Below are 27,844 nucleotides of genomic sequence, written 5' to 3' on the forward strand. Positions count from 1 at the left end.
GGCTTGGTGGTGAAATCGTCCAGCCTCCTGGTTTGACACAGAAAGAAAATCTGCTAGGCATAAAGCAGATACTATTTAAGCAATATAACCCTCATGTCGGGGCATTACCGACTCAAGTAATGCCCCGGGGCCCATAGGTAAGACCTACCAGAGTCCCCGGCGGGGGGGGGGGGGCGAAGGCAGCCTCTCAGCTGTGGGGAGGCTCGGAGCGGGATGCCCCCGCTTCGAGCCTCTTCATTGGCTGAGGGGCTGCCATGCCCCCCGCCGGGGACAAAGGCTGTGGAATCCCGACGGAGGGATTCCCCGCCGGGTAAGGACCCTGCGAGATCCAATCAGAATAGATGTTGCATTCTGCTTCGCTCTCGCCGGGTACTAATAGTGGTTCTGTCCCCGTGGCCTGCTTTGTTGGTCAATAGTGACTTTGTAGACCACACTCTTGAACTGGAGCCTTTGGTGCAGAACCTGTTTGGCGGTCTTAAAGCCCAGAGTGTCCCTTTGTTCCATATTCTACCTTCCGTGTATTCCATCACTTGGTGGGTCACTAGTGGTGTTAGGTGTGTGTGTGTATTGTTAATTTATATAAAATATCCTGTTTTTGTTGAGATATTTTTGGACATTTCTTTTATTTTGGTACTGCTTCTGTGCCAGCTCACACCCCTCCTGAAGAGTGTGCATCTTGCCTTCGGCCCATGCTACAATAAAAAGGTGAAGGAGGTGTACCCGTCTGACTCTGCATGTTTCACCTTCACAATTGGCATCACTGCTGGTTTAATAGTAATGTGGGACTGACTCATCCCTGTACAGCAGTCAGACAAGGTGAGTTTTATATGTATGGTCCTGGCATTCTCAGTAGTAGGTTGACCTGTTTATTAGTGGTGGAGAAGCCCACTAGTATCTGCATTGTTTTCCTTTGCAGTTGTCGTGGCACAGCCACTCTTTGCTTCCTAACACCATGCGGTTGCTGGACAAGTCTGGCAAGTGAGGGAGGGGTCTGTGTTGGGGTCGGGAGGCGAGGTGAGATTCTTGAAGTTGATACAAGTTGATTGTTTGGTATTAAATGACAATGGAACCCTGAAAATGTCTTTTCTCTGTGTTAAAGTTTTCAAATCTGAAAACGTTCGAAAGCATGAACATGTAGAGAGATAAATTCAGAACTCGGTACGTTGTGGTATTTATTGCATTATTGTTTTTCCTTTTTATAATTAAGCATAGCGATCATTGATTAACAGGTGGAATGTATGTGTGCATTAACTACGCTGTGCGGATAAAAAGACACATTTTGCATATTTCTGCCCCTGCTCCATAGGAAATTATGGGGATTCTACAGCTTCTATTTCTTCCACCAGCATGGCGTCTCATTTTGTTCAATCACTAAGAACTGTGCACCCCTAGCCCACTGTGATAGTGTGATACCTAGCTGAGACTATATAGAAATTTAGATCTGTACCATCAACCGCTGGGAGACATTATATCCAGGGGGTTCCAAGTCACGTTGGATGAACAAAAAGAGGCAAGCACGTGATGTCTGTCACTTGTGTGTGATTACCCATCTTTATTTGTATGTTTTTATATGGATTCCATTGAATACAAATATAAGCTATTTTGTATTAAACTGTTTTGGGGGTTTGTAACTCTGTGGGTTGTTTTGCACACAGATGCCCCAACCTGCACGTTTTGTTTGCTGCAAACCTTTTTAGCCTTTGATTTGAATTTGGACTCGTTTGGCAGGTTTGCTTTGTTTTGAATGGTCCTTCATTTGAGTCTTCAATGATACTGGGGTGGGCTGACTGCCAGCTTAGAGGGACTTTTTTTTTTTTTCCATCTCACCACCGAGGCATTGTTTGGATTTATATGTGTGGCCGGTCACGTATTTCCTACATGAAGGTTGTTTAGCACCATGTGAGGCAACCCCCTTGAAGTTTCTGCATGCATTTTTTTTTTTGTTTTCCTTTATAACAAAAATTGTGGGGTACGAATCCCCCGCCCCCTGCTTTTTATTTTTTTAATTATAAATACCTACCTATTTGTGGTTAAAAATATGGTCATAAAATGTTTGGTCGAATTCGACCAAAGAGATGAGTACTGCTTGAAGGGCTAAGGGCGCAGCATGGATGGTCCTCACTTGAAGCCCTGAACTGGACATGGGAGCAAATGTCTGTGATGTGCTGCTCTGTGGTCTGTAACAAATGTCAGAAACTCCCGGACCCAGAGGAGGTTCAACGGTCTTTATTCCACAAATGGCAAAATGTTGTCTCTTATTTTGGTTAGGTTCTGGACGTGGTACACTAATAGGTTTCCCACCTCCTGTCGCCTCCTTCCTTCTTAACCCAGTTGTTTCTAAATCCCAGGTGGCGATCGATAACCCCTACTGTCTAATCTTTGCTATAAATAATAATAAAGGCCACATCCTTTTGGCTCCCTCTGCTTATTTTAAGGGTTCCATAACCTAATGCTCCCCAGATTTTCTCAGCAAACCAGATGGTTCTATTGTACCAAAGCCCTGGACAGTTTTGTTAAACGGTCGCTGCCTTTCTCTGTGATCTTGCCACTACCACCACTATTCTACTCTTGCTGTTGTCCTTACTCACACCCTCCGTTTGTCTTGCGGCTCTTCCTTTCCATCCCTCTAATGTTCACACTGAAAACTCTGCTATACTAGCCCTTCTCCTCTCACCTGCCACCCACTTCAGGTGAGGCCAGGGATGGAATCCCGTTTTGCCCAGGCTGCCGCACCTTCATGGGACTTTTTCTGCTACGGGTAGATTTGAAAATCTTCTTTGTATCTATAATTCGCTGTGAGCTGCATTAAGACAGCGTTACCTAAAGTGTACTCTTGATGCCTGGAAATTCGTATCTGCATCTCTGCCTCCATTAGCCCCCAAGAGGCAGATGCAACTCCATGATGGCCGCCTGTAAATTCTGCTTTTGAATCTACAGCCTCCTGCAGGCTAGTCTCACTCACTGTGATTGGCCAAGTTAATCTATTTTTGCCAATCGCCTTCGCCGTCATGCGAATGCCGGCCCACCCACTAAGGCTGCCCAGAGACGACAGAGGCCAGGGCCTGGAACTCTGCTCATCTCGGCCCAGGACCTTCTGACATTATGACCATTGCTGCCAGTTACTGTTATGTCTGGTAAGCTTTATTCTGATCACCTACTGATCGACATGCCGTCACCTTGTTTATACTAGTATGTAGCACGTAGCTTGTGTGCAACTATTACACTGATCTCACTTGTACTGCCACCTCCATGTACTGGTAGCTTGTGTTCGCACGTGTGCCTTTCATTTCTTACTGTGGTATTGTCTTTATGCTGCCGGTTGCACCAGTAATCATGCTTCTCTGTTCTTGCAATACACCTGCATTATTAGTACCACCACTTAAGGGCAAACGGTTCCCATGGTAACTATCTCGATTGCACCTTCCGCTGCCTAGCTTCCCGGTTTGACTGTTGTTCACTTGCTTAGAGTGTCCTTCTTACTCACACTACGCCCGTGTTGTGTTGCCAATTCGCTACCTTTTAACACTGAAATGTATGCCGATGTCTTGTTGATCACCTTTTTGTTTACTTTGCTAATACTGTTCTGCCTCAAACAGTTATGTTTCCCCTGCTGCCTATCACCTACTAAGTTGTATTTTATACAAGTACTAGAACTGTGCCATTTTAGTTCATACACAGCCTGGTCCTGTCTTAGATAATCGCTGCACAAGTGTGTACCCCACGTGTTATTTTACCGTGATGCATGTATGAGCCCTTGTAGTAAACTGCATCGGTGTCCTACACAGCAGGTTGCCTTACCGCTTGCTGATGTATTGACTCTAAGTTGCTGGTTGAGCCGTTCCACTGCCTCTCAGTACTTGTAATAGAGCAGTATTTGTGCCCCCATTCTAGGACCAATAGCTTCCTTGGTAACCACCCTGATTGCACCTTTAGCTGCCTAAATTGCCCTGATCCGACTGCTGCTTACCTGTTTTAGAGACGCATAGGCTCAGTAACTTCTACTAGTCAGTGCCACATGGTGGTTTAGTCACTGTGAACCACAGCACTTGCGACCTGCCTGCAGACACTATCGTTGCCAAACTGATTCTTCATTTTTAAATTTTTTTATTATTTGCCTTTATCAAACCAATGATTTTGCACAAAAAAAAGAAATTCTTAAGACTTCTATCTGACAATGTTCTTTTCTTGTTTTTCCATATTTTTTTTCCCCCGAGATTTTGTTACTTTTTAGTGTCTGATGTTCAAGCCGAGTTCGTGGTCTTTGGTCAGTCAATGCTTAGACGCTCGTCACCATTGATTGCGAAGCACATTTCTCTAGAGCTGCCTTTAGAACTTTTGCAGTCACAATTGACCATGATGTCCTGGATCCACTTAGGAGGCGGTTCCACGAGACTTCTTCATAATGGGTGCTAGACTGAATCAATGGACCGAGGTACGCTCTTCTCCATTTTATTGTTTGAGGGCAGTGCATCAGGAGGTGCTTTACCGATTCTGGTTCATGTTCAGTATCGCAAAAGCGACAGTGATTTGTTTGCGACTGGCCCCTAGTGGCCCTTATTTTGTTAGTAAGTTAAGACGTGACCTCAGAAAGATGGATCTTGGGACTTTGTCTGGGAACCTTTTTAGGACTTCAGTGGTTGAATGCTATTTTTGGGCTGTAAAGTTAGATGAGTGAGTTTGTTTCTTCCCGCCGATGGTCTCTATCCAGTCCAGTTGGTCCATTTTTCGTTTGACTTTTGTAGGGTTTCGAATAAGTTCGTCTTCAGAGCATCCAATATCGTCTAGGTGGGCTTGTTGCTTGGCCGCCCAGACTGCAAGTGCCTTGCCGCCTCCTGCTGACATTTGTTTTGATTATGTTGTACAGAGGAGGCAAGTCTTGGATTATTATTTTTCTGAACAGAGCCATTTCTCCTGCTTCAATGGCAGCTTTCAGGGAGAGTGTTCCCAATTCTCTTCTAATGGCCGAGATAGAAGTTCGAGTTGGGAAGCTGAAGGATTTTGCATCAAAAATAAGCCTCCAAATGTGGTCATATTGTCGTAGGGATCGATGGCATTGCTTCTCCTCCATATGCCAAGCTCTGGACTACTTTTCCTTTGTAAAAATTTTATGGCTGGTACTAGCGAAAAACAACCGTATTTCCTGTCAATTATTTTGGCCTGAGTGGCGAGTTTTCGGACCTTGTCCCACAGATGGTTTTGTATCGATGTCTCTGCCTTTGAGCTATCCATCATCGCACCCAAATAGTTAAAGGACTTTACCACTTCTATGGCCGAATTTTCGATGTGCCACCTAAAGGTTTTAGAGTTCTTTTTTATTGAAGGTCGTCCAAAGGTCAGGATTTATGTTTCCTCTTTATCTCTAAGTTGTTTTTAGAGATGTATTTCGCCAGGTTGTCAAGTTGTCTTTGAAGGCCGATTTCGGTCTGGTCGAGAAGGATGATATCGTCTGCATATAATAGGTGTGTCTCAGATGTCTCGCCTATTTTAGGTGGAAAGGATCTTATGTTGCAGGTGTCTTCGCTAAAGTCACCAAGGAATGAGATAAACAGGGCCGGGGCCAGCGGACAACCCTGTTTTACCCCTCTGAACATTTGGATTTCTTCAGACAAAGTGCCTATTTGATTTAGCTTGACTCTCATGGAGGTCATATTGTGAAAAGCCTTTATCGGATCAAGAGGTTTGCTCAGGCATTTCCATTCTTTTAGTTTGGACCATAGCAGGCCTCTATCTATTTGGTCGAAAGCTTGGCTGAGGTCTATAAACGCCAGATGTACTTTCTCAGGTCCTGGCGTCAGCTTGTTTTTTTATTCTGCTTAGTATCAAAATATTTACTGTTGTTCCTGAGTTTTTCATAAATCCTGCTTGAAAAGGGTCATGACATGGGGCTGATTTTGCCCAGGCTTGGAAACCCCTTAGGAGAAATGATCCATATAGCTTGCCAATTGTGTCCAGGAGGGCGATAGGACGGTAATTCCCCGGATCAGTTCTGTCATCTTTTTTGTAGATTGGAGCAATCACAGCGGAACCCCAGGACTTGGGACTCATTTTAGAGAGGCAGCATTTTTTGAACACCTGGCTGATGAAACTCGCCCATTCTTCCGGATGGATTTTAGATCTATGTTCGAAATTCCATCGGGGCCAGGAGCTATGGAAGATTTAAGTCGCCTGATGGCCGTCGCGATGTCCTCTTTATTTGAGAAGTCTTCCCAGATTGTTGGTTCCGGCTCTGCCTTAAAAGAGCCTAATTTGTCTGGGTAGTTGGAATATCTTGGTGAAGTGCAGTTTCCAGACGACGCTGTTTGTCCCTGTTGTGCTAGAGCCGCCTTCAGAGTTCCTAATCGGCTGCCAAAACGCCCCTGAGTTCTTATCTGCCAGCTTTCTCAGCATTTCTTCAGCGTCGTGTTAATAGAGAAGAGCTTGATGAAATCTTAACCAGGATTTATACAGTTTTTGCTCGTCTGAGTAAGCTTTCTTTGGACCAGAGTCAGCGATTGCTGCCAATTTCTTCAATTTTCTCAGATTACGTTGTTTCATTACCAGCTCCTTATCATAGGTATGCAGTGGTTGTTGGTATCCTTTTTAGTTTTGGCTTCCTGGGTGCGTGGTATGGAAGAATTAATGGATGGTAATCGTTTGGGTTTATTGCCCCTACTTCTTTTCACGGACAGTGTGTTGCATAGTTTTTTGAGAGCTCTTTGACTCGTTCCGCCGTGAGTCTTAGGCGGTTTCCACAGGCGTTAGGGTCGATTATTTTCAGGCATTTGAAGTCTGCATCTCCCTTCAGTCGGCCAGACGATTTTCAAGATGTTATGGTCGCTTGCCTCCGCCCGCATGGCCTCAAAAGATCCCTGCTTGTGACCCTCTTTCCCATGTTGGAATATGGGAAACCGGAGGTAAGGACTGCTCGATGTTGTAGTGGTTTCCAGAGTCCATGAGTGATTGCCATAATTGGCCACGTGATTCAACTTGACATGCCGGACGTGATGGATTGATTCTTGGGAGTCCGTTCGGGCATTTGGCGTTCAGGTCCCCACTTCTTATTATAAGAGGGTCATTTTGTTCGGTCATGATGCCGTTGATCTCGGATTCAATGGTAGTTAGGACAAGCTTATCCGAGATCACTTGAGGGTTCCAGTAAGTTGTAATTATGGTGATCAGAGAGGAGGTCATGGAAAGGGTCTCGGCGTCAAATCGTTCCCACTTTACTAGTCTTGCTAAAAGTGTTTGGGTGACAGCAAGTCTCTTTTGAATTGAGAGGCCTGACCCAGATCGAACTGCCACTAGAAGACCAGCTGAAGGGCGGCCCAGGCGACCTTTGTTTGCTGGTGAAACCGCATCCGAAAAGCCATCAATTGTTGGAGGAACTAGCAGCCACGTTTCTTGAAGGGTTATGATGTCAAATTCCCCTAGGTTAATTCCTCCTGTTACTGTGAGGTGGGTGTAACCCCTGGTATTCCAGGACATTATTTTGAGTGTCCGGGTTGGATGGACTGATTCTGAGCTGAGTTGTTTGAGCTTGCTGCGTCTTTGTGTGTTCTCGATGTAACGCTGGATGGTATTTGTTGCTATTCTTCGTGTGGCTTGATGAAGTTTTCTGAAGCCATGCCAGAAGTTGTTTAATTGGTGCGAATGTTATGTCGGGTGGTAGGAGTTTCCAAACGTCTTGATGCGTCGAGCCTTCTGTCAGGAAGGTTTTGGTCACTCTTAGTTTCAGAATGAGACAGGGTCTGGCTCTTCTGGGATGTTTTTGCTTCTTGGGTTTGTCTTGATCAGTTTGAGTTTCTTTCAATGGGTCTACTTGTTGGAGAGTGTCGATACTTATGCTTGCCAGTATTTGCCGATGTTTGAAAGAAAGAAATCCCGCTTGGGTGTCTGAAAGAGATTTTGTGTGTTGAGTTCTGTTTTCGACCTGTAATGGGTTTTCTCAGTCGGGTGGGTGCTCCCCCTACTCTGAGATGGTTGGTCACTTGGTAGTCTTTTTAGCTCTGTGATATAGTAGCCCCTTTTCAGAAGGTCAGCTTCGCCTTCCTTGGACCGTCTGCCTAAAGCGTTTTCTCTCACTTGGAGGTAGGCCTTTGCTTTTTGAACTTTATGGTAAGGTTCGACCAATATCAGATCTTCTGTCGTCAGATCTTTAAAGTCTCTGTTTCCGAATTTTGAGAACCGTTCCCCTGTTTAGGGTTCTATGCTCCGAATGTTTCGGGATCTGTTCCATCTTGAAAATGATAGCTGGTGCTTGTTGTTGTTTTGCTGTTTTTTGGGTAAGGGTTCTACCCTTGGGGGTGCGGGGGGGGGGTCATTTTCTTTCTGTTCGGTGGATTCATTCGGTCTTTTATGCAAATTCGAACTTTGTCTTCGAACTTTGTCTTCGAACTTTGTCTTCGAACTTTCTCTTCGATCTTTGCTAACTTTATTAGGTGATTTTGTTTCTATGTAATTTCTTTTACGTGTCGCTGGTTTCGATCTAGAGAGTTCATGCCCTCTAGGATGTCTCAAGTTGGTCCTTAGCGAGTCAGTCCTTTTTGTTGTCACTGATCTTACTTTGTTTTTTTGGTATTGGTGGAAGCTGCACAATTGTTAGGTGAGCTTTTGTACTCGTTTTCCTCATTTTGATTTTGAGAGAAGCTCCCCGGAGATGAATGGAGGGAGATGTTCATAGATGCTTCATCTCTCATGAAATCTTCAGCGGTAATTGGCGAGTGCACTAATGGAGTCTGTGTGGGACTTCTAACGAAGTGGCAGACCTGAACGGGAGAATTTGGGGTTCCGCAGATCTCATTTGGTTTTGGGGCCGACTCCCTTTTCTTCAAAGTTGGCTTAGCGGGCAGGAATAGTGTCCCCCTAGAGGAGCCTTTAATTGCGTTCCCCAAATATGGGAGTAGTTTGTTTTGAAGCAGGCTGTTTCAAGCAGGATTTAACCTCTCCCTTTTTGGACCCTGCAAATAGAAAATGACGGATAGGTTCAGTAGTTTCCCTCAGTTTTTGTTTTTGTGTTTGTTTTTTTTTGGCAATCGAAACAAATTCTGCTAGAAGTCAGCTTGTCCACTGAGGGTTTCTGTACCCGCAGCTCTGTTTCTTTTGGGGTAATGGAGTCTGTTTGAGACACAGTATCTCTTTAGTCTTTGATTAAAATCGGTTGGGGCAGAGGAGCTGAGGAGGAGAGGTTGGGTTGTTCTGGGTCTCCTATAATTTTGTTGTATACCACAGTGTTTACTTTTTCTTTAACTGTTATGTACCCCTCAAAATAAGTCATTTTAGTGTGAGTCATTGCAATCCGGGTGGTTTGATCCTTCAGTGTGTCATTTATGGCCTCATACAGTTTTCCAAATGGTGCAAGCGCAATTGTTAATGCTGACATCAGAGTTGTCAGGTCTAGTTTTTTGGACAGAGTGTCCTTTTGGGCTTCTTCTGTTGTACCCGCCCCTCTGCTCTTCCTTCGAGGTGAAATTTGAGGACAACTAGATGGAGTAAATAGTTGTGGTTGGGTCTTTGAAGAACGCTGCTCTTTGTTCAGCAAGGAAACAGAAGGGTCGGGATGTGGCTGTATTTTTGCTGGGGACCCCGGGAGGAGGGCAGCTGCCCTCTGCAATAAAGAGTCTTCTGCTCCCCCCTTTTCTTTTGGTGTTAAAATGATCGATTGTAGTTTGTGATGCAGGAGGGGTGTATGGAGACCCCATGGGTCCGGAAGCCCGAGGCGTAGCAAGAGAGGAGGATGGTGGGTCCAATAAGGGAGGGTTGAATGTGACGACTCTCGGACCTTCAGGCGTTGCAGATGAACAGGTTTTTGGACTTGGGAGTGAGGTAGAGTCAGAAGGGGTATTTACAAGATCACCAGGGGGGGTGGGACCTTCCACTGGAAGACACAGGTTCAAGTAAAGTTTTGTCATTTGGTGTATAGGGGAACTTGCAGGCTTTTGGGCCTGCAGAAAGAACTGACGTCGCGTCCAGCAGTTCAGCGTCAGTCAGTATAAGGAGGACGTCGTATTTCCGTTTTCCCTGACTGGCGAAGTATGCTTTTAGAGAATTACATATCACTGAGTTGGCTAGGAGGTTCTCTGAAGATTTCTTTTGTTTGTTTTTAGACGGCTGGCCTGCTGGTCCTTTCTTTTCTGTGTGTTTTTTGGTTGATTTTTGCTTTTGGGAGAAAGGTTTTTTTAGGAAGAGTTGAAAGGGGCGGGGAATCGATGAGTGTTACTTCACTTTCTCCATTAGGTTGAGTTTGGGGTGTGATGGATTGCTCGTCTTCAGGTGACGAGGACCCACCTCTATGGTGATCCTTGGCTCCACCCCCTTGAGGAAGTGGAGCCTCGCTCTCGGCAGCGTGTGCCAAGCGAGCACCTCCCTCTGCTCCGATGACGTGCTCGGGGCTAGCGGGGCTACTGGCATGCTTCCCTGCAAGGACGTAGCAGGGGGGGCCAAGCGAAAGCATCTCCTCGGGTTCACACGGAGGTATCGCTTGGTGCGGACAGATCCCGGGGTCCCATATGGTCGCATCTGAACGCTTCTCAGCGTTCACAGTAGGTGGTGAATAATGCAAACATTTTCTTTGTTGATCCTCCTTGAGCATGGCGGGTGTCCCGGGCCGGGGATTCCCTAGCAAGTCCCTCGCTGCCCACCCTTCGGTCGGCTGCACCGGGAGCTTGGCCACAGGTGGTTGCACCGGGACCTGCAGCGGTTCCTTCTCAAGGGCCTCCTGGTTCGAAACAGTTTCGTAGCGGGATTGAAATGTGTTGGCGGGTCTTCCTCGCAACCCGCAGCTGTTGCTGGTAGCAGAGTATTTCGTGAGCAGGTCACTGAAAGCTCCTCTGCGGCCTGGAATGCCTCTTCCAGAGGGGCTGCTTGGTGTGTATGTTGAAAGGCACTGGCATGACCAGACCTCGGTTTTGGTGAGAACATAGATCTTGATGAGGGGTGAACCGACGGGGGCGTGGAAGGTCAAATCTATGATGGGCAAGCCTTGAGCTTCTCATCCATCTCACCTCCTCGTCTTCACCGTCCTATGGCGGTGTAATGGGCATGGCGCCCCATCTGTCCTCCATGTTGGTGAGGGCCTACCCAGCCTGCTCGGACTGCCACAGACTGCAGCCAACTCCGCGGCTTCTTTCATGTTACCTCCCACAGAAGGTAACAGGAACTGGAACTGTAGAGAGACTCGGTCACCCGAGTGTAGAGGACAGTAGACTGCCACAGAATGCAGCAAACTCAGCAGCCAACTCTGCCTGATTCTGCTGCTGATTGCACCTGCTTATCCTTTGCACCTTCCAGTTTCTGATCCACAGGCACCAACCTTACTTGCTGCTCTTCCGCCACACTTGCATGCTTCCCATTGGGATTTCCAGTTGCTTTTTATAACACCACCTCCACTGTCTAGCATGCTATTGTGGACCCCTCTACACCATAAATCATTGTATGACCTCACTTGTATCCATCATTGCTCTGTTGCTCACTTATGCTTTACCAGCACATCCTACCTGCTCTCACTTACCCTCTTCGTCCTCTCTACTGCTGACACAGCCTACCGATAGTGTTACTACACATCTCCCCCACTATCGGCTACTGCTCCCACGCTGCCTCACTATGGGATGCCCTTTGCTAACTGTTAAAGAGCACAATAACAATGTTGCCTATACCAATCAGTACCTTAATGACCCTGCTCTCTGGCTGGCACATTTTGCAAGGAAACCTACGGTAAGAGCGGTACCTAATACCAACTTTGAGTCCGCAGAATTACTCTTGGTCAAATTGCCACTAACGCCTAACCAAACTGCCACTCTTCACCTTATTTACAGACCTCCCTGTCCAGCATCTTCCTTTGCCGACGAGATTTACACCTTACTTCTTGATAAATCTAAAACCAACCCGCAAATTATTCTCCTAGGAGACCTCAATCTAGGACTTAGTGACCCTAATGACCCCACCGCCATTGACCTTGCTAATACCTTAACGGACTTCGGTTTCACCCATCATATCCAATAACCTACCCACACTAAAGGGAGTACACTTGATTGGCTAGCTGGCATGAACTGCAACATTAGCGTACTCTTTCACGCACCCTGCGTATGGTCAGACCACCATATTATTGCCTTTAATTTTGAAGCAGCCCCACGCTCTCTTCCAACAATGGCGCCAGCCCTCCCCACTAGAAATAAAAGGGATATAACCAGAGAGAAACTACTCCCTCTGTTACTCCCCTCCCTTAACAGATACACACTGTTGCTTGGATCCTACAATCCTAGTGGACACATACAACCACGCGATGCGTTCAGCTCTAAATTCAATCCCTCACATCAAACTCGGGGGAAGCCCAAACCACATGCACATCTTAACTCTTGATTTACACCTCAGCTAAGAGTGCTCCGCAAAGCTAAACGCTGTGTGGAAAATCTCTGGAAAAGTCATCCGTCGGATGCTCACAAGGATGGTCTCAGCCTAGCCTCCCTTAACTATAAAGATGCCATCTTCCATGCTAAAAAGGAGTCTTTCAACAATCGCATCATGCAAGCAGACTCAAATACTAAAGAACTTTTCAAGATCCTAAAGGAACTTGAATCTCCCACCACCCCTCCGGACACCTGTACTAAAGAGACAGTAATAGGTGTGCAAACAGCCAGTCGGCAACACTGAACAAAATCTCATCCCTTCAATCCAAAATTAAAGACCAACAAAAATGTCTGATGTCGGACAATCGTCCCACCACCCCATTAATGGCTGTCCCCTTGGCCCCACCCAACCTCAAACCTTTTGCCTTCTCCCCTCTCGCTATCTCTGAGGTGGAAGACCTCATCAATAAAATCAAACCTAACTGTCAAGGTGATTCCTTCCCTGCTCCCATTATCAAGGAATCTGCTCATGACTTGGCCCCGTTCATCACTGCCTTTGACTCCTCTTTTAAAACAGGTATTGTTCCAGACAATCTTAAGGACGCAAGGGTGATCCCACTGCTTAAAAAAAAAAACATCCTTGGACCCAAGCATACCTACTAACTATAGACCTATCCCCACCATCCCTTTCATGATACTAGACCGTGCTGCATACCTGCAGATTCAAGACTATTAGGAATCTAACAATCTCCTAGGTCTAAGACAATCTGGCTTCCATCCCAGGCTGATAGATTTATAAACACAAATCGAAGTCTTGAAAGACAACGGGAAATTAGCCTTGCTATTATTTCTAGATCTTTCTGCTGCCCACTTCTCTGACTCAGCCGCTGCGTGGATCAGCTCCTTTCTTAGTAACAGATCCATGAGGGTCTTCTCCCCCTCTGCAGCCACTGATCCTGCTCTGATTCATTGTGGTGTCCCACACGGTTCTTGCGTGTCACCTACACTCTATAATGTGTTCACTAAACCGCTCTTTTATGTGCTTGATTATCTGGGTGTCTTACAAATTATGTTGACGACACCCAGATACTCATCCCTATCACAGGTGACTACACAGTTGACACTAAGGCATTGAAGACGTATATCTGGTCATCCAGGCCTGGATGGCCCAACACGAACTTTGCCTCAATGATGACAAGACGGAGCTCCTTATCTTGGGCTCCACTCAACGTCTTAATAAATTAGAGCACTCCTATCAGTCTTTCATCATTGATGGCAACATCATCAAGGTCTCCAAGGACGCAAACATTAGGTATCTATCTAGGCGCTACCCTGTCCCTGTCATGACAAACTAACGCAGTCAGATCAGCATCGCCATATACCTGTAAACCTATTGCAGCCTGCAGACCTCTTCTGACTACACCTAATAGCATCACCTTAGCCAGAACTCTCATCCTGTCTAAAATTGACTACTGTAGTGTGCCCTCTATTTGGGGACTAGCCAGGCGAATAAATTGAAAATCACTGAGAACAATGCCATCAGAGCGGCATTAAACATTCCCAGAAACAAACGCATCTCTGAATTCAGAACCAGTCTACAATGGCTCCCTGTCAAGCAGATCATTTCTTTGAAAACACTTGCCCTTACTCACAAATGTTTGCCCAACAAGGCCCCCCCACCTATCTAACCGTCTTTCTCTCCACACCGCCACCCGACCTCAAAGAATTGCTCAGACACACAGCCTATCCATACCTAGATTTAAACTTCAGAAAGCTGGGGGTGCGAGCTTCCCTGTCTTGGCCTCTAAGCTGTGGAACTCTTTCCCCACTACCATCAGATCTGAGGTTTCATTTAATTCTTTCACACAGAAAACGAAATCTTGGCTCTTTGCTCCCATCTGACTTGGTCCTTGATCTCAGTAAGCACCCCATAGTTACTTGTTGCTTGCTTAGCTCATTGGTTCTACTAACCTATTGTAAATTATGTCTTGCTTAACTTATGTTGCTGCCATGATAACTTGCTTCTGTTCATTTTGACTCTGTAACACTCTGATCCTAGCTTACACAATATTGTATGAACTTGTAACTGTTATAGCGTGACCCAAGCTCATGTCTATTGTAAATTTATGTATATGCCTTTAGGTTTTCGCGCCCTGATGCCTGTGGGCCTGGTGCGTTCTACAAATAAATAAAATACAAATACAATTTCTCCTCTCCCTTTGTCCTTCTCTCTGCCCAACCCTCTCCTCCCTCTTCTCTTGACCTCTATCCACACCCTTTTCTTCCGTCTCAACACCTACTCCCTCTCATCCCTCTCTCTTTAGTCACCCTCACATTCACAGCTTTCAAGCTTACAAAACTGTGCCAATCTCTCACAACCTATACCTCCCCATTACTCGGCACCAACTCCCCCACAAACTCCTCAACACTGTTTTCCTCCAGCGTCCTTCCTCCTCCTGGTCTCTTGGTCTGCTTCCACTCCTTCTGACCTCTCCCAAGCAACCCACACTTTGTCTTGCATTCACGCTCCTTTTTATATTGCTCTCTTCCTAGTTCCATCTTCTCACACTTTTAATTGTTTCTAATGATCCTCTGACTCTATCGACCAATCTATGACTATTCTTTCCCCATAGGCCAGGCTACACAGGTGCAGGGCTGTAAAAACCCTTGATAGCCCATCGCCCTGTCCCCACGTGTCTTTTGTTTCTGTAGAGTGCTTAGAGTATGGCTTTTTTGCGTTCTCTTTGCCAGGGTGAGTTTGCTTTTCTGCTGCACTTGAAATGTTCCTGTATCTTTGTGCTGATCATGTTGTGTCCGATGCCCCTTTTTCCGCTCCTTCTGTTCATGCCTCATTGCCAGGATTTCCGGTACTTAAGGTCCTGGAATACAAAAGGGAGAATTCTGACTAGAAAAGGTCCTGTGAGGCATGGTGTGACAGAATGTGGTAACGTTTTCATTCAAGGCATGTCGGGGAGTTTCAGGGACTGGGGCTCTCCCAAGTCGCACTCCCCACCTGTGGGATAGGGCTGGCTAAGACTTTCCACAGGTTGGGAGAGGTCCCTATCCACCTTTCACCCCCAACCCCGGCCTCCACCTAAAGGGCCCGTTCCCGGACCCTGCCACAAGCATAAGGTGAGTTCCTGAGGCTGCGGAGGCATGCTTGATTCTTTTTTGTGGGGGTCTGAAGTACCTTTTCCGTGAGGCAAGACAGCGGTGCAGATAGATGCAAGGGAGTGTGTGAAAGCACTGCAGAGGATTATGATGATCATAATGCGCTGCAGTGAAGTCACTCAATAAATGTCGTGGCCTTCCGATTATTGTATATGCTCTAATTGGATTCATTTGAATCCATGCACAATATTACATTTGTGGAAGTGCATTACGTGGAACCGAACTTGCTGATTTAGGCGTACAGTTTTTCTTTTGTGTGTGCATAATCTGTATTACACTGAGGCAGTCTATGGTTCTACAGCTTGTTTGAGTGGGACGATCTAGTGGTAATACCGTGCTAGACATGAATCACTGGCATGGTCAAATCCTTATGCATTGCAAATGTTTGTTTTTTATTTTGTCTAACTACACATTCTCTTCTGTAGTTGCTGGAGCGAAAAGCAGATGGACAACTACAGGTGCTCCATTGTGATTTTTTTAAACTGGATCCTTTGGGTCAAGGATGCGTGAAGCCCCCTTCAATGTATTCTAATATACTTTTCGAGAAGCTGGGCATGACTGAAGTTCCTTGGACAGCAGGTACTGATGTGTTTGGGGGTTGTCCGAGTGTTTACAGCAATCGTCAGTCTTCCTTCCATTGCTACACCGTTGTTGGCAATAAACGCAAAGTGCATGTTATTTCCTGACATTTAATGCTACTCTCTGCGGAACCCTCTGAGAATAAAGTGAATGGTTTACAACTTTTTAAGGTGGTGAAAAACATTACAAATGAGAAGCTCAGAATTTAACACATTAAGATGCATTCATTTTTCAAAAGCATTTCTCATGTTGCATTAGTTAGTTTCTTTTGGCATTGGTCTCGCTTATCGCTGCCATTTTCATGGTCTTCAGTCGCTCAACAGTAATAGCAGCCATGTTTTTCACCATTTCAGAATGTGTGCTACTGCAGGACAAAACTTGATCTTACTTTATTACTCTTAGAGCTATACTATATTTTCTTTTTGACAAATTTAGTGCACCTGCTATTCTATTACTATTTTTAAAAGTTCCAATTCTCTAAGGTTGTGCTTTATACATTTCAATGTCCTCCAAATGTGTGATGAAACCTCTCCACTACTGTGCCTATCTGGCGGGAAGTCCCTGAAAGGCCTCTGCAATAATGCTTCTGTTCAATGGCCTAACTGCAGGTACCCATTGAAATTGTAAAATTATTCTCTTTTATAATTGTAGGAAGGGTGGCAGTAGGAGCGAAGTGATAGGCAATGGAAATGCTTAATAGAGATGGTGACCTTGTAGCAACCCTCAACTTTGGACATACGTTGCAGTAGTCTTCATAAAACGGTCTGCAACCTCTGACTGGCCAAATGTTTTGGACTGCAGCACCCTTGGCCATAGCCAGAATAGTCAATGGTGAGGTTTAATGCGAGTCTTAGTCCAAAACTTCTGGAGAGCCACAGGTTCCAGACGTTTGTTGGTGCATTCTGCAATTAACTAGAAAAATACTAGATTATTTTTGCCATATGCCACTTTATGATCCTGTTTGTAATGGTGTGACATGTAAAGTGTTGTTTTTTTTTGTGGTATTGTGTTGCACTGAATGAAAACCGATCCACAACTATCGGTTTGTGGACTGAATCCTCCAAAAGGGAATCTGCCTTTTTCACAGCAAACTCTCCTATTCATGAAGCAAAGCTAGGGTGCACGTGTGGGGAACAGTGACTTACAGTGGAGCATTTCATGCACCTTTATAAAAGGTCAGTGCCCAGATAGTGCCTCCCCCTACCCTGTTTTTGTTTTGCATTCAACTCCTGCTATTCCAACTGGTGAGCTTTGCCTTTGCTAGCAAAGCTCTGTCCTTCTCTTCCTTCTATTGTCTCCAGCAGATCATGCCTTCCCCATTGATTCCCTCTTGCACTCTTTTTAATCTAACATATCTTCCCAAACAGGATTCCATATTTCAGGATCTCGGAAGAGGAAGTCCCCTCATTGGTTAATGCCCCCCCGCCTCATTGGTTAATGCCCCCCCGCCTCATTGGTTAATGCCCCCCGCCTCATTGGTTAATGCCCCCCCGCCTCATTGGTTAATGCCCCCCGCCTCATTGGTTAATGCCCCCCCGCCTCATTGGTTAATGCCCCCCCGCCTCATTGGTTAATGCCCCCCCGCCTCATTGGTTAATGCCCCCCCCTCCCCTCCTCATTGGTTAATGCCTCCTCCTCCCCTCCTCATTGGTTAATGCCTCCTCCTCCCCTCCTCATTGGTTAATGCCTCCTCCTCCCCTCCTCATTGGTTAATGCCTCCTCCTCCCCTCCTCATTGGTTAATGCCTCCTCCTCCCCTCCTCATTGGTTAATGCCTCCTCCTCCCCTCCTCATTGGTTAATGCCTCCTCCTCCCCTTCTCATTGGTTAATGCCTCCTCCCCCCTCCTCATTGGTTAATGCCTCGCCCTCCCCCCTCCTCATTGGTTAATGCCTCGCCCTCCCCCCCTCCTCATTGGTTAATGCCTCGCCCCTCCCCCCTCCTCATTGGTTAATGCCTTCAATTTGGTTAATGCCTTCCCCTCCCCCCCCTCATTGGTTAATGCCTTCCCCTCCCCCCCCCTCATTGGTTAATGCCTTCCCCTCCCCCCCCCCTCATTGGTTAATGCCTTCCCCTCCCCCCCCCTCATTGGTTAATGCCTTCCCCTCCCCTCCCCCCCCCCTCATTGGTTAATGCCTTCCCCTCCCCCCCCCCTCATTGGTTAATGCCTTCCCCTCCCCCCCCCCTCATTGGTTAATGCCTTCCCCTCCCCCCCCTCATTGGTTAATGCCTTCCCCTCCTCACCCCTCCTCATTGGTTAATGCCTTCCCCTCCCCCCTCCCCTCCTCATTGGTTAATGCCTTCCCCTCCCCCCCCTCCCCTCCTCATTGGTTAATGCCATTCCCTCCCCCCCCCTCCCCTCCTCATTGGTTAATGCCATCCCCTCCCCCCTCCCCCCTCCTAATTGGATAATGCCATCCCCTCCCCCCTCCTCATTGGTTAATGCCATCCCCTCCCCCCTCCCCTCCTCATTGGTTAATGCCTTCCCCTCCCCCCCCCTCCTCATTGGTTAATGCCTTCCCCCCCCCCCCCCTCCTCATTGGTTAATGCCTTCCCCTCCCCCCCCTCCTCATTGGTTAATGCCTTCCCCTCCCCCCCTCCTCATTGGTTAATGCCTTCCCCTCCTCACCCCTCCTCATTGGTTAATGCCATTTCCCCCCCTCCACCCCTCCTCATTGGTTAATGCCATCCCCTCCCCCCTCCCCTCCTCATTGGTTAATGCCTTCCCCTCCCCCCCTCCTCATTGGTTAATGCCTTCCCCTCCCCCCCTCCTCATTGGTTAATGCCTTCCCCTCCTCACCCCTCCTCATTGGTTAATGCCTTCCCCTCCTCACCCCTCCTCATTGGTTAATGCCATCCCCTCCCCCCCTCCCTCCCCTCCTCATTGGTTAATGCCTTCCCCTCCCCCCTCCTCATTGTTTAATACCTTCCCTTCCTCATTGTTTGTTTATTCATTTGTTAAGCGCACCAAACTCGTAAGTAAAAGGGCGCAACGACAAGGAAATGCAAGGCTTACATAGTTACGTATACACAGGTTACAGAATTTACATATAGCAAGATGAACAATTTTTGCATGAATACAGGATATATACAATGTGAACAATAGTACTGAAGCAGAGGTACATGCACTAAGAATATAAAGCTTATATGGTTACAGTTAAGATTATATAGGATACAATATTTACATAAGGAAAGCATATAGCAAGATATACTGTTGTCTTCAATGCAGGATAGTGTCCTCAGGGAGAGGGTGATGGGAGGCTAAGGATTGGAGGCAGTGATGTGTTTTATTAAGTTTTTCCTGAAGAGTGGATATGGTTGGTCAGCCCTCGGCTCCTGGGGCAGTGAATTCCAGTTTTTGGCTGCCTTAACAGTGAAGCCATTACCCCTGACGGTGGCAAGTTTGTATTTGGGGATATTTAGGCAATTGGTGTTCCCACTTCTAGTTGGTCTGAGAGAAGTTCTTCTCTGAAGTTTGTCTATAAGGTAACTAGGGGCCGCACTGTTCAAGGCTTTGTGTGTCAAAGTGTTTTTAGCAGTATTTTATTGGATGTGGAGAGCCATTTATGTTGACGTCTCAAGGCAGAAATGTGGGTTTTCTTGTTTATGCCAAGGGCTGCTCTTAAGGCGTTATTTTGTAGCGTTTGGAGCTTTTGAATAGTAGATTTGTTAGCCCCAATGTAGAGGGCATTACAATAGTCGATTCTGGAGAGTATAAGAGCTCTAGCCAGGATCAGACGGCTATTGTCAGAGAGGAACGGTTTACCAGCTCTAAGAAGTTTGCATGTGTAAGCCGTCGCTGAGGTAAGGGATTTGACCTGCTTGTCAAAAGATAGTGTGGAGTCCAAGTAAAATCCCAAGGTTTTTACTTCCTTGGAGACTTTAATAGTATTGCCGTCAATATTGAAGGATGAATATTCTTGACCTAATTTTTTAATGTTAGCCTGCAAACCCAAAATTATTAGTTCAGTCTTATCGTTCAAGCACAGACCGTGGGTGGCCATCCATGCTTGGATGATAAGGTAAACTTTGTTCACTAGGCCCATGTCCGTACCGTAATCCCCAGAAAGTGGTAGGAGAATCTGAGTATTGTCTGCATAGTTAGTGTAGGTGATACCCAGCTGGTCCAGATCGTCGAACAGTGGCTTAGTGAAGATGTTATAGAGGGTAGGCGAGACGCAGGATCCTTGGGCCGAAGATGAGGGGGAGAAGACTCTCATGGTCCGCTCACTCAGGAAGGACTCGATCCACTTCATAGCGTCTCTGGAGAAGTGAGCTGCAGAGTTAAGGTGCCGACATAAGACCTTGTGGTTGACCAGGATGAAAGCAGCGGAGAGGTCGAGTAGGAGCAGGAGTACTGTCCTACCTTTGTCTCTCAACTCGTCTATTTGGGACTTAAGGTTGATTAGGGCAGTCTCAGTTCCGTGCAGTGGACGGAAGCCAGATTGTCTGTTGCCCAGGAGTTTGTGCAGTTCTAAGTGCTTCTGAATTTGAGTGTAGGCGGCCTTATCCAATATTTTTAATAAAAATGGGAACGTGGTAATTGGCCGGTAGTTTGTAGGAATGAGGGGATCAAGTGTCTGTTTTTGAGGAGTGGTAGCACCCAGGATTGCTTGAGGTTGGCAGGTATAGTGCCAGTAGCAAATGAGGCATTTATCAGTTTGGTTATAAATGAGGAGAGTTCTCTAGCGGCATCTTTTATTAGCTGTGCAGGGCAGATATCACCTTTGCAGTTTGAAGGCTTCAAAGATAGGATCATTTTTTCTACCTTTAGGATGGACATTTTAGAGAAGTGGAATGTGGCATTATGTGCCGGTGGTGGCTCGTTGGGCACGATAGTGTTAGGCGAATGCAGTAAGTTTAGAGCCTTCTTTTTTAGTTGAATTTTATTCTGAAGTGTGTCAATTTTATGCGCTAAGGCTTGTTGTATATCTGCACACCAGGTTTTGTCGTTGGTGCAGACGTCTGGGATAGCAATAGGGGGACTCTAGTTCTTTGAGTATGCAGAAGAGTTCTTTCATGCTTCAGTTTGAATTAGCGATACGTTCATCGTAGGAGTCACATTTTGCTTGGCAGATTTCCTTTTTGTATTGTGAGGAAAGTGCAGTTAATTTAGCTTTATTCTCACTAGAGGGGCATAGCCTCCAATTTGTTTCACTTTTGTTCTTTAAGGTGCGAAGGTCTTTGAGTTGTGGGGTGAACCATTTGTTTAGGTGGGCTATGGGTTTGCTCGGTCTGAGTTTGATGGGAGCAATTTTATCCAATGTGGTGAAGTACCATCATTCCAATCTCCGAAATGCTATGCATTCTTATCTTCCATTCATGCAGCTCAGGTGCATTGTTCTGCATGTGGTACCATTGCTGTCGCGCGACCTCAGCCTTTTGCAGAAAAAGGACTTTATCACTTGAGAATTCGAAACGAATTGAGGGAAAAATCTTTTTTCAAAATCTCTTACTGTCGACTCTCATTACAATGAGTCACTGAAGACTGAACTGGAAAGCATAGCTGACTTAGACAATCAAGTCCGTCATTGAATAAGCATGCTCACTCCTCTAGTCACAAGGGTTCTGAAAAATATCTTGCATCACCCATAGCTCATCTTAACATTTCCCCTAAGGATGCCGATCAATAAGGAACCAATATCTGAACAATTTCTACACTCACCAGACTTCTACACTCATATGACTTAACACAACCAGTAATAAACTACTCCTTTCACAACTCCCACAAAATGGGGAACTCCCCAGATATCAATGAAGGGAGGAGTCCACAGACATTACCAGTGATAATCGGGGATTTTAGACCTTCTGGATAAAGGCCATGATTTGTCCCATTTGGAACTACGAGAAATAAAATGCTCCATGCTGCAAATTGCCTGCAAAATTGATTGTATAAAGGGTTTTATATTAGCCTGGGAATCTATGACAAGGATAAAACAAGAACCCGCCAACGCCTCGATTGCTATTCCTAGGCCGTCCAATGTTGAAAAAGGGACTCCGATGTCGGCAGATATGTTCCCACCCGCTGGCACTATAAAATCACCCTCCCGCCCAATTGAGTTGAACGTTGCTGAGGTTCCCTTTGCATGCAGTCCTGGTGTGAATTTAAAAGATTTGATGTTCTCTATTGACAAATTAAAGTGTACTATCTCTCAATTAAATAACAAGCCCATTCAACAACTGGAATCTCCTGACAGTCCATCTGTGCTTCTAAAGGCAATTGAACAGATTGACGAAGTGCTGAACCCCTGCCCTGATGTCCACGAGAGGATGGGTTTCTTATTGCGTCGTTCAAAAAAGATGCACTTGCGGGCTCTTAAACGGTCTGCTAAAAGACGTAAAGATGCGCTAATAGATACCAAGGCCAAACAAAACGATTCTAATTGAGCACGGGATAATAACTCTAAACCAACCTCAGTATCTAAACTACCAACTCCTTGTGGAAACCTAGGGAAAGAGCCCATAGATGTGGCCCAACTTCCAAAGAAAGTCGAGCAGCACTTTTACCCCGTGCAACGAATATTGGTATAGCGCCTCTTTCTGGAACGCATCAAATGTCACCGTCTTCTCAAATAGTATCTGGGAAGATGCTAAATAGCAATCCTGTTAAAATCACACTGTCTTGGTCGGTCCCCACGACAGCCATTAAAAAGCCGAAAGGGATAAATGAATGTACGGAATCCAGTGACAAGCTACATGAATCTGCTAACAAACCTTTAAAAATAAAAAACTTAAATGCCTACTTTCCTGTAAGCGATAGAGGATGTACCACCACTTTCTGAAGAGAAAAAGCCTGAAGCACACATGAGTGCTTAACACATGTTATCTCAAACTCTGGGAATCACAAAATCTTATTCTGAAGTATGCGCAATTGATGAACTCTAGAGAAAACGAAATCTTATTCTGAAGTGTGTACAATTGGGGAACCTATTGTTAATACTCGTGTGCCTTCCCCCAACAAAAACTTGATAATGATAAATGGAGCTAGTAAAGTTCAGACTCTATCTAATGCTGTAAAGGCTCTAGATCCGTGCAATTCAAAGGGCCAGGTGGGAAATGCCTCTCCGGCTCTAATTACTATCAAGAATGACCAAATCGCACAAATGCACAGATCTGGGGCATCTAATCAGTGTTTCAAAGCTACATCAAATGAGAAGTGTGACATCGACATTGAGCTCCTAGGAAACCTGAGAAAGGCCTTATACGCCAGAGTGATTTCCCCTGAAACTGTAAATGATGTTCTTGCTGTAAAACCCCCTCTTCCTTTATCAGCTTTGGCTGACCTTATTCCGCTGATGCCTGAATGGGGCTTTCCTAGGCTACAGGACTCCACTTCCTCTTCAGTAAACCTAGTCCAAATATCATCTCCTAAAGCTCAAGTAGCACATAAAGGGGTGTTCATAATTGGTTTTGAAGGCAAGCGCAAAATCCTTGATTCAGCACGTATTAATCTCTCCCATCTCCTTGGATTACTATCACGTATCCCGCAATGAAGGATTCTTAAGTTGGAGGATTTAATAAGAGTTTCATTGGCAACATTGAATAACTATTGTATAATATGCTGCCTTCCCTCTGAAGCAATATTGAAACTCTTTTGGTTATATCGTGATGGGATCAAGGAACAAGGGCTTTCCTTAGTCACTTTTATGAATGAAACTTCTGCCCAAGAATGCATATCATATCTTATCCCAGTTGTAATCCCCAAAGGGGACATTATCCAGCATTGTAAAAAACTTCTGACATGACCCCTTTATTGTAGAATTGTTGAATTTAGCAGGGAAAAATAAAGATCTGTCTTGGTTAGAACCTATGCTAAGAGTATTTCTCAACCCTAAAACTGAAGTATGTCCAGCATAGCCACTGTCAAATAGTGAACTAAAGATCACTTCATGGAATTCATGTGGATTCCACAATTTACTTAGGTGGCTCGCCACTTTAAGTACTTTAGGTCAACCTAACATCCTACTGCTTCAAGAAACTATGAAATTGGACACCCTAATTCTTTCTGGCTATACTACTGATTCCGTCCCTGCAAGTAGATTTAATTGTGGGCGTCCTTCTGGGGGCTTAGCTATTGCTGCAATTACAAACAACATAAAGGCAAAATCACAACTTGTGTGGGACTCGCCCCATCTTTTGGGTGTTTGGTTGACATTGAACAATAGGAACTATGAATCAATCCTATTAATCAGCCTATACTGGAACCCTGTCAATATTCTATAATACACCCTGCTAAATGAATTAGACAATTGTTCAGAAACATCTCTTCTCCTAATAGGCAACTGTGGAATTATCATCGTTGGTGACTGCAATACAGATTGTCGGTGCTTTGTTCACTCTAACCCTAATAATACCTTGAACTCAGCTAAAGAGAGTCGATTTTGAAATCATATTTTCACGACTGGGACATTGTAATGGTTGAAAGCAAGGATTCAAGTCTGCAATTAACTTGAGTCGTGGGACGTATTGTTCAATGTTAGAGTACATAGGCCTATCGCATAATATTGCTTCTATAGCAGGCCCATTAACAATCAGTCCCATAATACACGGAGATCATTCACAGCTAACACTGTCTAAAAATTGAATGCTCTATGCTAGACATCGATAATGCACTAATCTTTCCGGAAGTCCATCGTGAATCCAGATCGTTGAGATGGAATCCTGGTCTGTGTAAAAAATGTGTGTAGTATGTAGCTGCTCGAACCACGAAGAGCAATATGAATTTGCACAGGTCGACTTCCATTATGGAAATCATGTACTCAAAAATGATAAATAATGCAATATTACATTTTCACACCAAATATACTAATATGTCTATTCATGCTTACCACTTTGACTCCACTTATAAGATGTTAAAAAGAGGGAAAAATAAGGAATTGAGGAATTTAAGAAATAATCATTTATACACCCATAACTATCATACACTGCGAAAACTGATATTGCTTAAATGTAAAAACAAGTTGAAACATGTACGTATTCTGAACCATAACAATGTCAATTGTGCCTTGATTAAGGCTATTTGTAAGCATGACACTAGGGCAATCTGACAAACTATAAAAAGTTCTAATCAACAAAAGGTTGCCCCTTTACCTAATGCATTTCGGAAAAGACCAGGAGTGAATACTTATCAAAGAAATATGCACTCCCGGAAGAATTTTTTTAACACAACAATTTTGCCTCTGTGATCACAAGGTGGGTCGATTTCAATGGTCCATTGCCGACATAAAATGGGCAATTGGCAAACTATCTGACTCAAAATCTGCAGGACCTGACTGATTACCTCCCTGTGTATACAAATCGGACCTGACTTTATGGTCAACAATTCTAAAAGCAAAATTTGATATAAGACTGGATTATACCGAAGGTGTCACCTCCAATATTAATCCTATTTTAAAAAAAAGGGGATCCTTCCTTACCTCAAAACTATCGACCAATCTCACTCATTAACACAGAGGCTAACATTATTGCAATTCTGCTCCTGTATGAACTAGAACAGTATATTAGTAAACCTGGTCTGTATTCAAAGGTTCAAACAGGATTTAGGAAAACGATGAGTACTGCCTTGAATGCCACCGTTATGGCTCATAATAGCCGGTGTGAAATCTAAAAAACAAATCCTGTCTACATGGCCTTTATAGATATGTCTGCAGCGTTTGACTGTGTTGTCTGCAACATCTTCTGGTCTAAAATGGTAAAATTGGGAATTCCATCTGAATTGATTCACTGGTTTGTAAAACTGCACACTGATGCATCATAAAGGATCAGGATTTCAGCTGACGGAAGAACTACGGACTCGATAAGAACTTTTCTTGGACTGAAGCAGGGCTGTAATCTTGCAGCCACCTATTTTTAATTTATACATCTCGGATTTGGATTTGGCATGGAGTGATAAAAATCTATTTTCGATTAAATTGGGGTTGTTACGTCTGCAATGGCTCGCCTTTGCAGATGACATTATAATCTTTGACCCAACACCAGCGGGGCTTCAAGCTTTATTTTTATTTGAGGAATTTGCAAAAGCGCACAATCTTAGCCCTATTCTTACTAAAACTGTGATAGAGATGTGGCTTAAACAACAACAGTAAAGGCTATCATTGGCATTTATTGAATACATCGATACCCCTGATTACAGAAACCATATATCTGGGTTATCATATAGTGGAACATAATTCGATTAAATCATGGGCTGAACAATTAAATATAAAAGCGCGCCCATTACTTTCCCAACTAAAAAGAATTTTTGCTAAATACTGCAAATACTCGCTGGTCCCTCTAATTGACTTCCTCACTCTAAAAATAAAGTGTCCTCCTGTACTTACTTGATATTTGCCTATTAGACGTGAATATGTTTTTGGATTGCCTCCAAGGCAAGCTTTTGAAATCTGCAATATATCTATCTCCTGCTTTACCAAACTGTATAATTGCGTCTTAATATCTTTGTCTCCGTGTAGAAAATGGAGACAACCCACCAATTATGCCAAAATATGCAGTCCACCAATTAATTCATTATATGTTGACTTAAAAACAAATTTATTTTCGAACAACGTATTATCAATTCATACCAACGAGAAATGCAAGAAACACTAGTTGAGATGAATCTCACAAGTGAGGATGTATGTCTAAGACCTTGATATGCAAAGATGAGTAAGAGTATGATTGGTGCAAAACTCTAGCTGAAATACGCAAATACAAAACATATGTTGAATATGCCAATTTCACTAAAAAGTGAATACCTCGCCACAAATATATAGAGTCCTTTCCTTGTAATTACACTAGAAAGTACTACACATGGTTCATATTTAACCAATTCCACACAAAAGAAAGGTCGGGAAGTTGGAAGAAGGTGAAAGGGGAGAAAATAAATTTTAGCTGCCGTTTCTATCCTTGTGATGAGCCTGCTGAAACGCAGAAACATTTAATTTTATATTGTCCGCGTTTTAAACCCAAGAGAACCAACTTGCTAATGAAATTCGTTACCATTGAATTTGAAGAATGTCTTGAAGCACTCTGGGCAAGAATGGATCAAGGGAACCATAGACCTTTGATTTATTCCCTAGTATGGCTTCTCAAACATATAGAAAATGAATTACTAAATTATCTTCTGTAAAGATTCATATTTTTTCTTTGGTTCTCTTACTGTTCTCCTTTTAGAATTCTTATAATTTTAAAAAACTTTGATGTTTAAGGACACCAATGTTACTTTTATAATGTAAATGCATTAATGTATCAACTTGTTTTTGTATACGTGGTTATGTTTAATTTGTAAAGGTTAATTTTTTTTATCCTAGACAAATGAAAAATAAACATTTTTTAAAAAACCTCAGTGCATTTGACTTTACCTTGGGCTATTGGCAAATAGCACTGACAGAGCTTGCCAAGGAAAAAACTGCATTTTCCACCCCAGGAGGCTTATATCAGTTTAGGGTTATGCCTTTTTTACTAAAGAATGTTGAACCAGGTTCTGAATGGGTTAGAGGAATTCTGCACGGCATACTTGTTTGACATTGCAGTGTTCAGCCCCACTTGTGAAGACCATCTTCACCACCTAGGATATGTATTGCAGGCTTGTGAGCAGGCCCATCTGACCATAAAGGCAAATAAATGTCATACTGGTGAAAGCTGAGTGGTCTACCTTGGATATGAGGTAGGAGGTGGTGAGATTAGGCCATTGCCTAGTGAAGTACAAGCTGTACAGGAGGACTGGGTCACCAACACTACTCAAAACCCAAGTGAGAGCCTTTCTAGGTCTCACTGGGTACTACCAAAATGTCATTGA

The 27,844-nt window shown here is 44.5% G+C and overlaps 1 protein-coding gene across 1 annotated transcript in view; it reads left to right on the forward strand.

Moving 5' to 3' along the window:
* Positions 1-27,844, forward strand: part of TFB2M (transcription factor B2, mitochondrial) — a 267,745-nt gene that overhangs the window by 39,576 nt on the left and 200,325 nt on the right. The window contains exon 3 of the mRNA XM_069608002.1: positions 15,917-16,070. Coding sequence (XP_069464103.1) covers positions 15,917-16,070 — 154 coding nt within the window. The remainder of the gene's footprint in view (positions 1-15,916; positions 16,071-27,844) is intronic.

Source organism: Ambystoma mexicanum, chromosome 4q (genome assembly GCF_040938575.1).
Source record: "Ambystoma mexicanum isolate Mex_15411 chromosome 4q, UKY_AmexF1_1, whole genome shotgun sequence".
NCBI classification, from domain to species: domain Eukaryota; kingdom Metazoa; phylum Chordata; class Amphibia; order Caudata; family Ambystomatidae; genus Ambystoma; species Ambystoma mexicanum.